Consider the following 11,704-nt stretch of genomic DNA (forward strand, 5'->3'; position numbering starts at 1 on the left):
CCAAAGGCAGCAAGGGTGGAGTGAGTGTGCGACTGGCCGCCTTCGGGCACATGCTGTGTTTCCTGAACTGCCACCTGCCGGCCCACATGGACAAAGCGGAGCAGCGCAAGGACAACTTCCAGACCATCCTCAGCCTCCAGCAGTTCCAGGGGCCTGGAGCTCAAGGCATCTTGGATCACGAGTATGGGCCGGGGCGGGACCTAATGGGGCTTGGGCGGGGCTAGTGAAGGAGGGGTGGGACTCAGGGGCGAGGCCGGTGCGCCTAGTGGGGAGAGGCGGGGCCTATGGGGGTGGAGACCACCCACACTATGGCTAGGAAGGAGAAAGCTGGTGAGTTTGATGGGGAGGTGGAGCCTGCAGGGTGGAGCTTTGCTGAGGGGCAAGGCCTTGCTAGGGGTCGGAACCTAACTTCTAGGTCTACACCCCCTGCTGCTCCGCGGTGGGCTGGCGGCCCTGCAGCAACCCACCCACCCTCTGCGTCATCACTAGGAGCAGCTGTCGGGTTGGATGGGGGCAGAGAAGGATCTGGGCTGGGCTCTTCACCCCATGGACCCCGCTGACCCCCACCTCCGAACAGCCTCGTGTTCTGGTTCGGGGACCTGAACTTCCGCATCGAGAGCTACGACCTGCACTTCGTCAAATTTGCCATCGACAGCGAGCAGCTCCACCAGCTCTGGGAGAAAGACCAGGTGGGGAATCCCAGCCTGGACCCCAAAACCCCAAGCACACAGAACATGCCCTAGGACCACCTGTACCCTAGGCTATGGTCCTTGCCCTCATCTGCCCTGCCCAAGCTCTTGTCCAATTCTGTGCTTCTGGACCCTCACAGCTCAACATGGCCAAGAACACCTGGCCCATCCTGAGGGGCTTCCAGGAGGGGCCCCTCAACTTTGCGCCCACCTTCAAGTTTGACGTGGGTACTAACAAATATGATACCAGGTGAGCTCAGAACTGGGATGAGAGGTGGGGATGTGGGCTGAGGTCTTCTGGATAAGGGAGACAGGAAAGAGAGATAGAAGGCAGAGGTGCCTTGACCCCCAACCCCTGATACTCAGCCTGCCTTTGCCCACCGCAGTGCCAAGAAGCGGAAGCCAGCCTGGACAGACCGTATCCTGTGGAAGGTCAAGGCTCCAGGTGGAGGTCCCAGCCCCTCAGGACGGGAGAGCCACCGGCTCCAGGTGACCCAGCACAGCTACCACAGCCACATGGAATACACTGTCAGCGACCACAAGCCCGTGGCTGCCCAGTTCATCCTGCACGTGAGTCCTGGCCTCATCCTCCCCGCATGACATCCGCAGACCCAGCTCAGCATCCCACTGCCCACCGGTAACCCCTTAGACCTGCCCTCAGCAGCATCCACTTGTCACAGCAGACTGGGAGTGGGATTATGATCTCCATTATTTATTTATTCTTGGCCATGCCATGCGGTATGTGGGATCTTAGTTCCCGGACCAGGGATCGAACCCATGCCCCCTGCATTGGGAGCTCAGAGTCTTAACCACTGGACCACCGGGGAAGTCCTATGATCTCCATTTTCAGGTGAAAAATCTGAGGCCCAGAGACACAGCACCCCTTGCCCCGGGTCACATGGCTACTAAAGGGAAGGTTAGGATTTGCACCCTGGCTAGTCTGATTTCAAAGGGTATACCTTTTCCACTAATCTCTAATTCCCCTTTTCTGAGAAAGGCTAGGACAACTTATGTTAAAATTCACATATATAATAAGACCAGCCACGAAAATATTTACTCAAATCCCATGTAGCATTCATTCACATTCATTTATTATTTTTTTACCATCTTACCGTATGTGATGGGGAGGGGGAGTAGAGATACAAAAAAATACAAAGCTAAACCCTGTATAGTTACTATAAAATTTAGCATTGTGTTTAGGATTTTTTTAATTATAAATTTTTATTGATTTATGTATTTATTTTTGGTTGCGTTGGGTCTTCTTGCTGCGCGCAGGCTTTCTCTAGTTGCGGCGAGCGGGGGCTACTCTTCATTGTGGTGTGCGGATTTCTTATTGCAGTGGCTTCTCTTGTTGCGGAGCTCGGGCTCTAGGCATGCAGACTTCAGTAGTTGTGGCGCATGGACTTGGTTGCTCCACGGCATGTGGGATCTTCCCACACCAGGGCTCGAACCCGTGTCCCCTGCATTGGCAAGTGGATTCTTAACCACTGCACCACCAAGGAAGCCCCTGTGTTTAGGATTGGGGCTCCTAGCTGCCAAAGGAAAAAGGGGAAGTCCGAGAATGTCAGAACTGGATCTTAGAGACCATGTAGTCCAACTTTCTGTTAGTGGGGTAGGCATGCGCCCCAAGTTGCACACAGGCTCAGCAGCAGAGTCGTGTGGAGCCCAGTTTCCAGTCCTGAAACTCAACTCTGGGCTCTCCGATTCTCTTGATCTGATAAGAGGGAGCCCAGCAGACCAGAGAATGTTTTCCCTGCTAACTTTGTCATATGGTCAGTCAGAGGGACAGTGGCCAATGTCCTCAGCTGGGAATGGAAATGTGCCCATGTCTGGCCTCCCATGACCTTTGGTAAAAGCCTTGGGTGTGAAGTTTAACCCCCAATCAGGGACCTCACCTTGAGAACCACTCCTTTTGGGTGCCCTATCCTTCCCTCCTTATCTAGAACCCTGTCCCTTGTAAAACATTACCTGTTGAGCACCTACTATATGCCAGAGCCTGTGGAGCCTACTTCATGTATGTCATCCCTTTGAATACTGTGGTAGGCCCTGAGGATGTCTAAGTTCTCCTCCCAGTTTTACTGATGAGAGAAACAGAGGCTCAGAGAACTTAAATCTCTTATCCAAAGCAACACAGCACAGGGCTCAGCAGGAGTTTTGACCCCACAAGGCCCTAAAGGGTATTTCCAAGAACGCAACCTGGCCCGACCTGTTGTTAGGAACCCACAGGCAGGGAGAGGATGTGCTGGTTTCTTCTGGAGCAGCTTGGCTTAGAAGCTGAGCAGGGAGAGAAAGTTGAAACCAGATAAACAGGGGAGCAGACAAAGCCTGAGGCTGGCACCACCGAGTCTTTCCCTGAGGGACAGAGGTGAAGCCAATACCCTGGCCACCTGCCACCCCAGCAGCCCCATCCACATGGTGAACCCCTGCTCAGCCTGGGGTGACCCTGGGAAGAGAAGATTCTTTTGTCTCCATGGACTGATGACAAACAAGGTTAATAGTGGTTCCTTAATACAGGTGGGGAAACTGAGTCTTACTTAGCCTGATGAGGGGCTTACCTGAGGTCATGAAGCAGGTTAGTAGCAGAGCCTGGACAGTCTCCAGCCATCTACCCAGAGCTCTTCTTGCCTGCTCACGGGTGTTCACTTTACTCCAGAATATCCAGTGCATCATGGGACTCCTTTGTTAACTTATAGGCAAGTCATTCATTGAGCACCTACTGTATACTGAGAAGTTTATAGGATGCTTTATATGGTATCTCATTGAATCTGCAGAGCAACCCCAAGAGTTAAATAAGATCATCAGAGTTTAAGGACAGGAGCCCTTCTATTCAGAGGTCAAGAAACTCACCTTGGGTCACACTGCATAACAATGGCAGAGCCAGGGCCAAACCCACAGTCTACTAAGCTTCAAAGCTGTGTTCTCACTCACTCCCTAAGGAGGCTAAGGACAAAAATAGCCCTGAGCTGGGAGGCAGGAAACCTGGCATTCATCCTAGACCTGTTCTTCCTCAGTTTCCCGGCCCGTGCAGTGGCTTCAAAGGCCCTCCATCTCAGCCAATTTGTGCCGACGCAGGCCCAAGGGCTCTAGGTGCATAGAATACTAGAGGGTCTCCCCTGATGTTGCCCCCTGCCCCTGGGCAGTTTGCCTTCAGAGACGAAGTGCCGCTTGTGCGGCTGGATGTGGCAGACGAGTGGGTGCGGCCGGAGCAGGCTGTGGTGAGGTACCGCATAGAGACGGTGTTCGCCCGCAGCTCCTGGGACTGGATCGGCTTGTACCGGGTGAGACGGGCAGGGGTGGTCGGTACATCAGGGAAGGAAGGGCCTGAAGGGGCAGCCAGGGACCCACGTGGGGTCCCTGGCTTCCCCAGAGTTTAAGGCTGCTGGGGTCAGACCTTAGGGGTCACGACCCTGATTGCTCTTGCCCCAGGTGGGTTTCCGCCACTGCAAGGACTACGTGGCTTATGTCTGGGCCAAACACGAGGATGTGGATGGGAACATCTACCAGGTACTTAAGGGGAGGGGTAGAGTGGGAGGAAGTCCCCATTGCCCTTGGGGGCTCAGGATTCAGCTTGAAGGGTCCTGAGGCTGTCTCCCTCACCCCAACCTGGACCTAAACCCCCTGGCCCACCAGGTGACATTCAGTGAGGAGTCACTGCCCAAGGGTCATGGAGACTTCATCCTGGGCTATTATAGCCACACCCACAGCATCCTTATCGGGGTCACTGAGCCCTTCCAGGTAAGTAGGCCAGGCTGCAGGGTCAGGGGGGCCAAAGGAGTATTCAAATTCCTCTACAGCTTCTACATTCTACATTCTGTTCTGTGACCTCCTACTGCCATCCTGACCTTCCTGGGTCTGCCAAGGGGGAGGGCGGGAGTGGTTCCCAGAGGCCTCAGTGGCCGGTTGGGGAGAGGGGCACCCCAGTGACCAGCCTTCCCCCCAGATCTCACTGTCTACCTCGGAGCTGGCCAGCAGCAGCACAGACAGCTCGGGTGCCAGCTCGGAGGATGAGGATGACAGCACCCTGGAGCTGCTTGCATCCAAGTCCCGCAGCCCAAGCCCTGGCAAGTCCAAGCGGCACCGTAGCCGAAGCCCAGGTCTGGCCCGCTTCCCCGGCCTGGCCCTGCAGCCCTCGTCCTGTGAACGCCGTGGCACCAGCCGAAGCCCCTCGCCCCAGAGCCGCCGCCTGCCTCGGGTAGCCCCCAACGGGGGCAGTGATGGTGGCAGCCGGGGCAACAGTGAGGAGGGGCCCCCTGGGCTGCCTGGGTCCTGGGCCTTCCCACCATCTGTGCCTCAAAGCCTGGGGTTGCTGCCTGCCTTGCGCCTAGAGACCGTAGACCCCGGTGGTGGCAGCTCCTGGGGACCCGATCGGGAGGCCCCGGCCCCCGACAGCCTGTCTCCCAGCCCCCAGGATCAGCAGGGCCTGGAGGAAGGGGGCCTGGGGCCCTGAGGGTGAGGTGGGCAGGCAGGCTCAGGTGGCCCCCACTCTGCCCCAACCTTCTGCAAACCCACCTGCCTCCCTCCTGCTACTGCTCCAGCTTTATGTGCACCTGCCACTCTGTTCTGGCCAGGGGTGGCCAACTGGGGTCCCCCAAACTTGGTCCTGGCACCTCAACTGTGACAATCAGCAAACCCCTATCCCAGCCCCCATCTGGGATGGGGGAGCAAACCTAGAGGTCATCAATTAGGAATTAAATTCTCCAGCCTCACTCCTGACTTCTTCCTAACTTGTTAGCAGTCTAGGGTTGGGGGCAGTCAGAGGAAGGGACTAAAGAGATGAGAGGATGACAGATCTGACAATTACCAGGCACCAGCTGTATACATTACACATGCCATGTCCTTTAAGCTGCACCACAAGTTGTGGTGTTGAGTTCAGTGTAGTTCTTAGCTCCATTTCACAGGTGAGCAAACTGAGACCTCCAAGAGGTTATGTGAACCTTTAAAAATCAGATGCCTAGGGCTTCCCTGGTGGCGCAGTGGTTGAGAGTCCGCCTGCCGATGCAGGGGACACGGGTTAAGTTCGGCTGTGTGCTGGAGGGAGGGAACGTTTACTAGGTGCTGAGTGCTGTCTGTGAGTTGGTTCACTTAATCCTCAACAACCCTGTGAGGTAGGCCCTGTTTACACTCCCCTTTTTCAGATGAGGAAACTAAGGCTCAGAATGAAGGAGGTCTCTTGCTTAAGGGCACGGGGGAGATCTGAATTTAGGTCTAGGGCAGAAAGAATGGGCCAGGGCTGGGCCAGGAAGAGCATAGGAGCTGTTAAGAGAAGGGGTCCCCTGGGGAGGTGAGTTGGGAAGCCCCTTTCTAGCTTCCGCCACCCTGGATTCAGACACAGGCACTTCTGTGACATCCCTCATACCCCACCTGCTGCCCTAGACCTCAGCAGGCAGACGCTGGGGCTTCCCTGGGCAAGTTCTTGAGACATGCATTAATTTTGCAACATAGACATATATGTACCTCCTCCTGGTACCTCCTGGGGCTGCTGCAACGTTACCTTCTCCCCATTCCCATCTGGATGTTAATTTCTCCGGGAAGGCCCGAGCCTGGGGCAGCAGAATGAGCCTCCTGAATACCACATCCAAGCACAGAGGGGTTGTGTCACCAGCCCAAGATCACCCAGCACAGCAGGAGACGTGGTCCGGCATTTGGGTCGTGGCCCCCCCACCCTACCCATGCAGCCCTCTGGCTATCCACAAGAGCCCGTCCATGCTTCAGTCTAACACGTGGAGGGGAAGCTGAGACCCCCAGGGCCTAGCAAAGCCAGGGACGAGGTCCAGTCTTGTGCCCAGGAGAGCTGGAACTGAGGTCACTGGTTCCAGGATTTCTGCTGTCCTTCAGGTCCTCCGGCTCCCTGGGTCAGCTGCAGGCACAGGTCATAGAAGGACATGGGGGCCTTTGGGTGCCCTGAAGGCCATGCCTGCCTGTTGTCTGTGCCTGTCCCCTGGAGCTGGAGTTGCCTCTGCTGAAGTTGCCACAGGTGCCGAGCTGACACCTTGATGGCCCTGGGGTCTCTGGAACAGCTGTGAAGAGAGAAAAGTGGGGCAGGTGGGCATAACTGCCAAGAATCCCACCCTACTCTGCAGAGAGGGTGACCAAGGCCCAGAGAGGAGCAGGGCTGGGACTGGGAGGGTGGGGGGCTGTTACACCTAGCAGGGGGCAGAATAAACCTGGGTTGGCACCCGGAGGCCCAGGTTCTGCCACTAGCTGGCTGCAGAAACCTGGGTCAGTCTGGGCCTCAGTTTCCCTACCTGTGAAATAGGAAAAGTAACAGAGTTAGCTTTGAGAATCAGAACTGAAATGAAATTGTGGATTATGGGGTAAGAGTTAAGCAGGTGTTTTACTATGTGTCCTACAGGTCTTGGCCTATGTACGTCACACACGCCACTTCCTTGGCTTCTACCTCCATTTTATAGGTAAGGAAACAGAGGTGTGGAGAGGTTATTCAGCTTGCAAGGTCACATAGGAAGTAAATGACAGAGTTGAGATGCAACCTATATGGGCCAACTGCAGAGCCGAACCCAGGGATGATGACAGTGGAGCTCAGAGGTCCCCTGACCCCCTCCATCACCCTCTCAGCCCAGGTGCACAAAGGGAGCAGAGGCAACCCACCCCTTGGGAAGTCCCCCATCCCTCCTGGCCCTGATGTCACTTACCCTTTGCCCTCAGCACAGTCCAGTGGAGGGGCCAGTTTGAAGCAGGTCATGCCCAGCAGCTCCCAAAGTATGTTGGCGCCCACAGGTGGGCTGTGGAGCCTCAGGAAGCGTGCCAGACTGAGGGCAGAGGCAGGCTCAGGCTGGGGCAGGGCCTCGTCAGCCAGGTGTCCCTTCCCAGTGCCTGGCAACAGGCAGCCCACCCCCAAGGGTCCAAGCAGGCCTCACCGGCGCGTGCAGTTGCAGTGGAAGAGGGGTTCACGGGCATTGTTGAACAGCTGGAACTTGGTCTTCTGGGGCCCGATCTGGTGCTCACACTGGTCCAGGCGGCGGAAGCCGCGGCAGGCCTGGCGGGCCCCTGGGGGCAGGTGCGGTGGTGAGAGGAGCCCTGTCCGATGCCCACTGCCATCCGGCACACATGCTCTGTCGCACACACACAGTGTCCCTCCATCTCATGCCCTTTGTGCCTTCAGAGTGCCTCACACGTAGGAGACGCGCACACGTGCACACACACACAGAGCAGTGCTGCCATGGGGAAGCCCAGAGGCTCGAGAGTGGTCAGAAAAGGTTTCCTGGAGGCAGAGGCGTCTAAGCTGAGGCTGGAAGAGGGGAAGAGTCAGGGAGAATTCTCCAGGCAGCAAGAAGAGCATGTGCAAAGGCCCAGCAGTGGGAGAGAGCACATGGCTCTAGAAGAACCAAATGAAGTTTGTGGAACTGGAGTTTCGACTGGGGAGTAGGATCTGCAGGACCAGACTCGACAACCCCTGGGTGTTGGGACATCATGGTGGGGCCTCAGCGAGGAGTGCCATGGACAAGTTTGGAGCTTACAAAAATCCCTCTGCCTGCAGCACGAGATAGGTTGGGAGACCCCAGAAGAAGCTCAGAGCAGGAAAGGAAGCAACACAGGGGCCCCCCACCCTGAACAGAGTTAGGGACACCTCCTTACAACAGGAGCCCCCAAGGTTAGGTTCTGAGCTCACCTTGAGGTTTTAGGCCACGCCATAGTCCCTGGAGGCCTGAATCAGTGACCTCCAGCTGGACTGTGGAGGCCACATCAGGCCCAGGGGAGGCCACAGGGGCCTGGAGGGCTGTGGCATTGGCTTGGCTGGGGTACTCGGACTCTTTCTGCTGTGCTGGCCACTTCTGGGGATGCCGAATCCACCAAGGCTTGCTGGGTGCTGGGTTCTGAGGACTGGGAGTCAGGGAGATGGCAAGGGAGCTCCAGGAGGCATTGTAGAAGGTCCTGGGCTGGAGACGGGCGAGGGATACAGAGCCATATGTTCTACACCTGGGAGGTAGCACATGGTGGCAATTGGTAACCCAGAATCCCCCCTCCCAGAAGTCCCCAGGTTCATCTCTATGGAGATCAGGGCTCTGCCAGTCCCACTCCTCATCCCACATCCCACTGGGTCCTGCAGGGCACCCAGGGAGCGTCTGCATCCTGGGCCCAACCCTGAGGAGAAGACAGGGAGGACGAGGCATCATTCCCTGGAGGACAGACATACAGAAAGTTTCCCTCCCAGGCTTGGAGCCTGAGCTCCGCACTGGCTGGGAAGGGGCTCGAAAGGAGCAGCTACATACCCGCCCCACCAGTACCACTCCACACAGGCCTCCTGGTCCTCCAGGACGAAACAGGGGATCGCCAGCACGTTGAAGAAGACCACGCCCACGATGTCAGAGATGGAGTCCCGCTGGTTATGCAGGCACTGCTGGAACCTGTCCCAGAGCCAGAACTCAGGTCCCTGGACCACAGAGAGCTACCTGGCTCCTCTCCCAGACCACCTGGTCACTACCAGCCAGGTGATTTGGGGTCCAAGTGTCCCCTCTCCTGTTAGGCCTCAGCTTTCCCACTGCACAGTGGACTCCGGCTGGCTGATCCTTTAGGATTCTCTGGAATCTCAGACTCTGCACCAGGTAATCCCAGTGGATAATCCCACACCAAGTTCCCAGCCCTCCCTGCCCACCACCAACCTGGCATCACAGTTGCAGTGGGAGATGGTGTGGAGTCGGTAGTTTCGGATGCCATAGTTGTACTGGAAGGGTGAGACAGTCTGTGGGCAGCGGTCGTGTTCCTGGCAGCAGAGATCGGGGCCCTGGAAGACCCCTGCAGGGAGCGGAGGGGGCACCAGCTCAGCAGGGTCGTGGGCACCACATGCCGGCTATGCCCGCGTGGTGTTGGGAGCAGAGACCTGGTTCTCATCCCAGCCCTGATACAGATGACCTGGGTGGCCTCAGGCCTCTCCCTGTGGGACTCACAGTTCCAAAGCTTGAAGAGAACACCCAGGTACAGCCTCTGTTGGGCAACTCCAAGTGCCAGGCAGCCCACCCCGGAATCCTTGCCCATGGAAAGATCTCCCTCAGGTGAACTGGTGTCTGCCTCCAGAGTTCTCAGGCTCACACCACAAGTGAAACTCCAAAGTTATGAATGTGTGTGGAATGGAATGGTAAACAGCAGGGTGCAATCTCGCTGGCACAATGAGGCATTGTCAGGATGCCAGCCAACTCAAGTGCCAAGTCCTCCTCCCAGCCCTCCACGTGTATGCACTGACAGCTGTACCGAGAGTGCAAAAAAGCCATGCATGTTTTTCACCACCTGAGCAATGATGCCCTTTACTGAGCATCTCCCAAATGCCTGGCACTTCCCACACCCAAGCACACAGCAGCCCTGGGAAGGAGGTGTCACGTTTATTGTACAGGTGAGGAAGCATTCAGAGAAGGAAGGTGACTCGTTCAGCTCGGAAGGGCTGAGCTGGGATTTGAACCCAGGCTTTTGGGTCTTGGCGTCCCCTCCACTGGGCACCCTGTGCCCATAAAACCTCCTCTTGGGTAATGTTTTTTTGGCTCAGCCGACCCTGGATCCACCCCAGCCAGCCTCCTTCCTCAGATGGTAATTAATGAAGCCTCCCAGGTGTGAGTAGGACCTTTCCCATCTATAACCACATTTAAGCATCCCATGATGAGATTTATGGTCACCCCATTTTACAGATAAGGAAATTGAGGGTCAGAGTGGCTAAGTCACTTCCTCAGGACACACAGCCTGGGAGAGTGGGTACCAGGGCTAAAGGCTGCATTTCCCCCCCCTCACCAGCCCCCCTGTCCACACACTGATGGCTCACCCAGCTCCGAGGAGTTCCCGGCAGAATCCCCAACTCCACACCACAGTGTGCCAGGCATGGTCCAGCCTCTCTTCACCCGCTGGTTCCCCATGCCAGGCGCTCCACTCTGCCCTGCTGCTCGCTTCTCCCTGGTCTCTGCTGGACTCTCGGCAGGCCCTCTGCAGGCCTCCCACTGACGCTTAAGGGTGGCCAGGGCTCTCTGCAGCTCAGGTCCAGGGGTGTGGATGAAGGAGTCCCGGGTGATCTCACCAGCACAGAGGGTACTGAAGGCTGTAGTGAGCTCTGGCTCATCCTGCCGGCTGCACACCTGCAGCCTCCCGTGCCCATCCCAGCGGGCATGGAACAGGGCTAGTCCCTGGGTATCCTTGCCCAAGAAGCTAAGGAACCCCAAAGGGCTGCCAGAGATGGGTCTGGCCAAGTGGCAGGAGGTGCTGTGCAAGTGGAGGGCAGGGGAGCCCCCCAGAGCTGCCCCCAGGAAGTTCAGCACCCCCAAGAGCACCACCAGAACCCCCATTCTTCCCTGGCCCAGCCCAGTCAGACAAAGCCCCCGGGAATCCTACCCTGGTGGGCCCACGAGGCAGCAGCTCTGTAGCTGAGCGGAAGCGAGCCCAGCCGACCCGGTGCTGCGGGGCCAATGAATGGAGCTTTGGGAGGAGTAGGAAGGAGGCTGGAGTATGGGGTGATCTGGGGCTTGTAACTGAATCCACCGGCTGGGCAGGCCGCTGATTGGCTGAGGAGTACACTGGCCGGGGCCCATGCCCCCACTTGGCCTGCCTTTCTCCACGCCTTCCAGTCACCTGCCACCAGCCTCGCCTGGATGGGGACGGTAGGAGCCAAAGCCCTGGGCCCTGGAGGCAGGGGCCAGAAGGGGGATCTGTATCTCCCTGGGGAGGGAAGAGGGTCTGGGGGCTCAGAGGAGGCTCCTAGAACTGGTCATCTCCCCATCCCAGGGATGGCCGCCAAGCCCACCTCCATGAAGCTGGCAGAGAGCCACGGGCTTCTGCCAAGGCTGGGTAAAGGAGGTAAGGGCAGGGCTGGGGCTCTGTGGCCACACCCCTCCCCCCGGGAGGCTCTGAGGCTTCTGGGAAAGGGAGCATCCATCCCCCGCCCCCGCCCCGCCACCTGGGTGCTCTCCCTGCCCAGTCCTGGTTCTAAGAGAGGCACTCAGCATATTCAGGGAACAGTGCCCCAGGGCTCCCCACTTCCTGGGACTCCAAGCACAGGCATGGCCCGGCAGCAACCCTCCTGGTCT

At 57.4% G+C, this 11,704-nt stretch overlaps 2 protein-coding genes across 3 annotated transcripts in view; one reads left to right on the forward strand and one right to left on the reverse strand.

The window, feature by feature from the left end:
• Positions 1-5,354, forward strand: part of INPP5J (inositol polyphosphate-5-phosphatase J) — a 9,437-nt gene extending 4,083 nt beyond the window's left edge. Inside the window, exons 6-13 of the mRNA XM_024768012.1 lie at positions 7-181; positions 578-689; positions 830-939; positions 1,076-1,259; positions 3,830-3,967; positions 4,116-4,193; positions 4,320-4,424; positions 4,630-5,354. Coding sequence (XP_024623780.1) covers positions 7-181; positions 578-689; positions 830-939; positions 1,076-1,259; positions 3,830-3,967; positions 4,116-4,193; positions 4,320-4,424; positions 4,630-5,136 — 1,409 coding nt within the window. The 3' untranslated portion in view covers positions 5,137-5,354. The remainder of the gene's footprint in view (positions 1-6; positions 182-577; positions 690-829; positions 940-1,075; positions 1,260-3,829; positions 3,968-4,115; positions 4,194-4,319; positions 4,425-4,629) is intronic.
• Positions 5,355-6,320: 966 nt separating this feature from the next.
• Positions 6,321-11,443, reverse strand: PLA2G3 (phospholipase A2 group III). Of its 2 annotated transcripts, XM_024768045.1 has the most exons (8): positions 11,422-11,443; positions 10,453-10,651; positions 9,308-9,440; positions 8,918-9,052; positions 8,317-8,624; positions 7,565-7,694; positions 7,340-7,456; positions 6,321-6,706 (listed from the first exon to the last, which is right to left on the reverse strand). In XM_024768045.1, exons 1-8 carry the CDS (start codon positions 11,425-11,427, stop codon positions 6,493-6,495), a joined length of 1,242 nt encoding a protein of 413 aa, XP_024623813.1. In that variant the 5' UTR covers positions 11,428-11,443; the 3' UTR covers positions 6,321-6,492. The 2 variants fall into 2 exon arrangements, with proteins under 2 accessions (XP_024623813.1, XP_024623812.1); XM_024768044.1 differs by lacking the exon at positions 11,422-11,443 and having other exon boundaries at positions 10,453-11,077.
• Between the last annotated feature and the right edge of the window lie 261 nt (positions 11,444-11,704).

The sequence above is a fragment of the Neophocaena asiaeorientalis genome, unplaced genomic scaffold (genome assembly GCF_003031525.2).
Source record: "Neophocaena asiaeorientalis asiaeorientalis breed wild unplaced genomic scaffold, Neophocaena_asiaeorientalis_V1.1 scaffold828, whole genome shotgun sequence".
NCBI classification, from domain to species: domain Eukaryota; kingdom Metazoa; phylum Chordata; class Mammalia; order Artiodactyla; family Phocoenidae; genus Neophocaena; species Neophocaena asiaeorientalis.

Excerpts from the sequence above, each read along its gene's own strand:
- PLA2G3 (XM_024768044.1), bottom strand. The coding sequence starts at position 10,966 with ATGGGGGTTCTGGTGGTGCTCTTGGGGGTGCTGAACTTCCTGGGGGCA. Across the intron at positions 9,441-10,452 it reads CGGGAACTCCTCGGAGCTGG|GGGTCTTCCAGGGCCCCGAT; the intron begins GTGAGCCATCAG and ends CGCTCCCTGCAG. Across the intron at positions 7,457-7,564 it reads CACTGCAACTGCACGCGCCG|TCTGGCACGCTTCCTGAGGC; the intron begins GTGAGGCCTGCT and ends CTCTGCCCTCAG.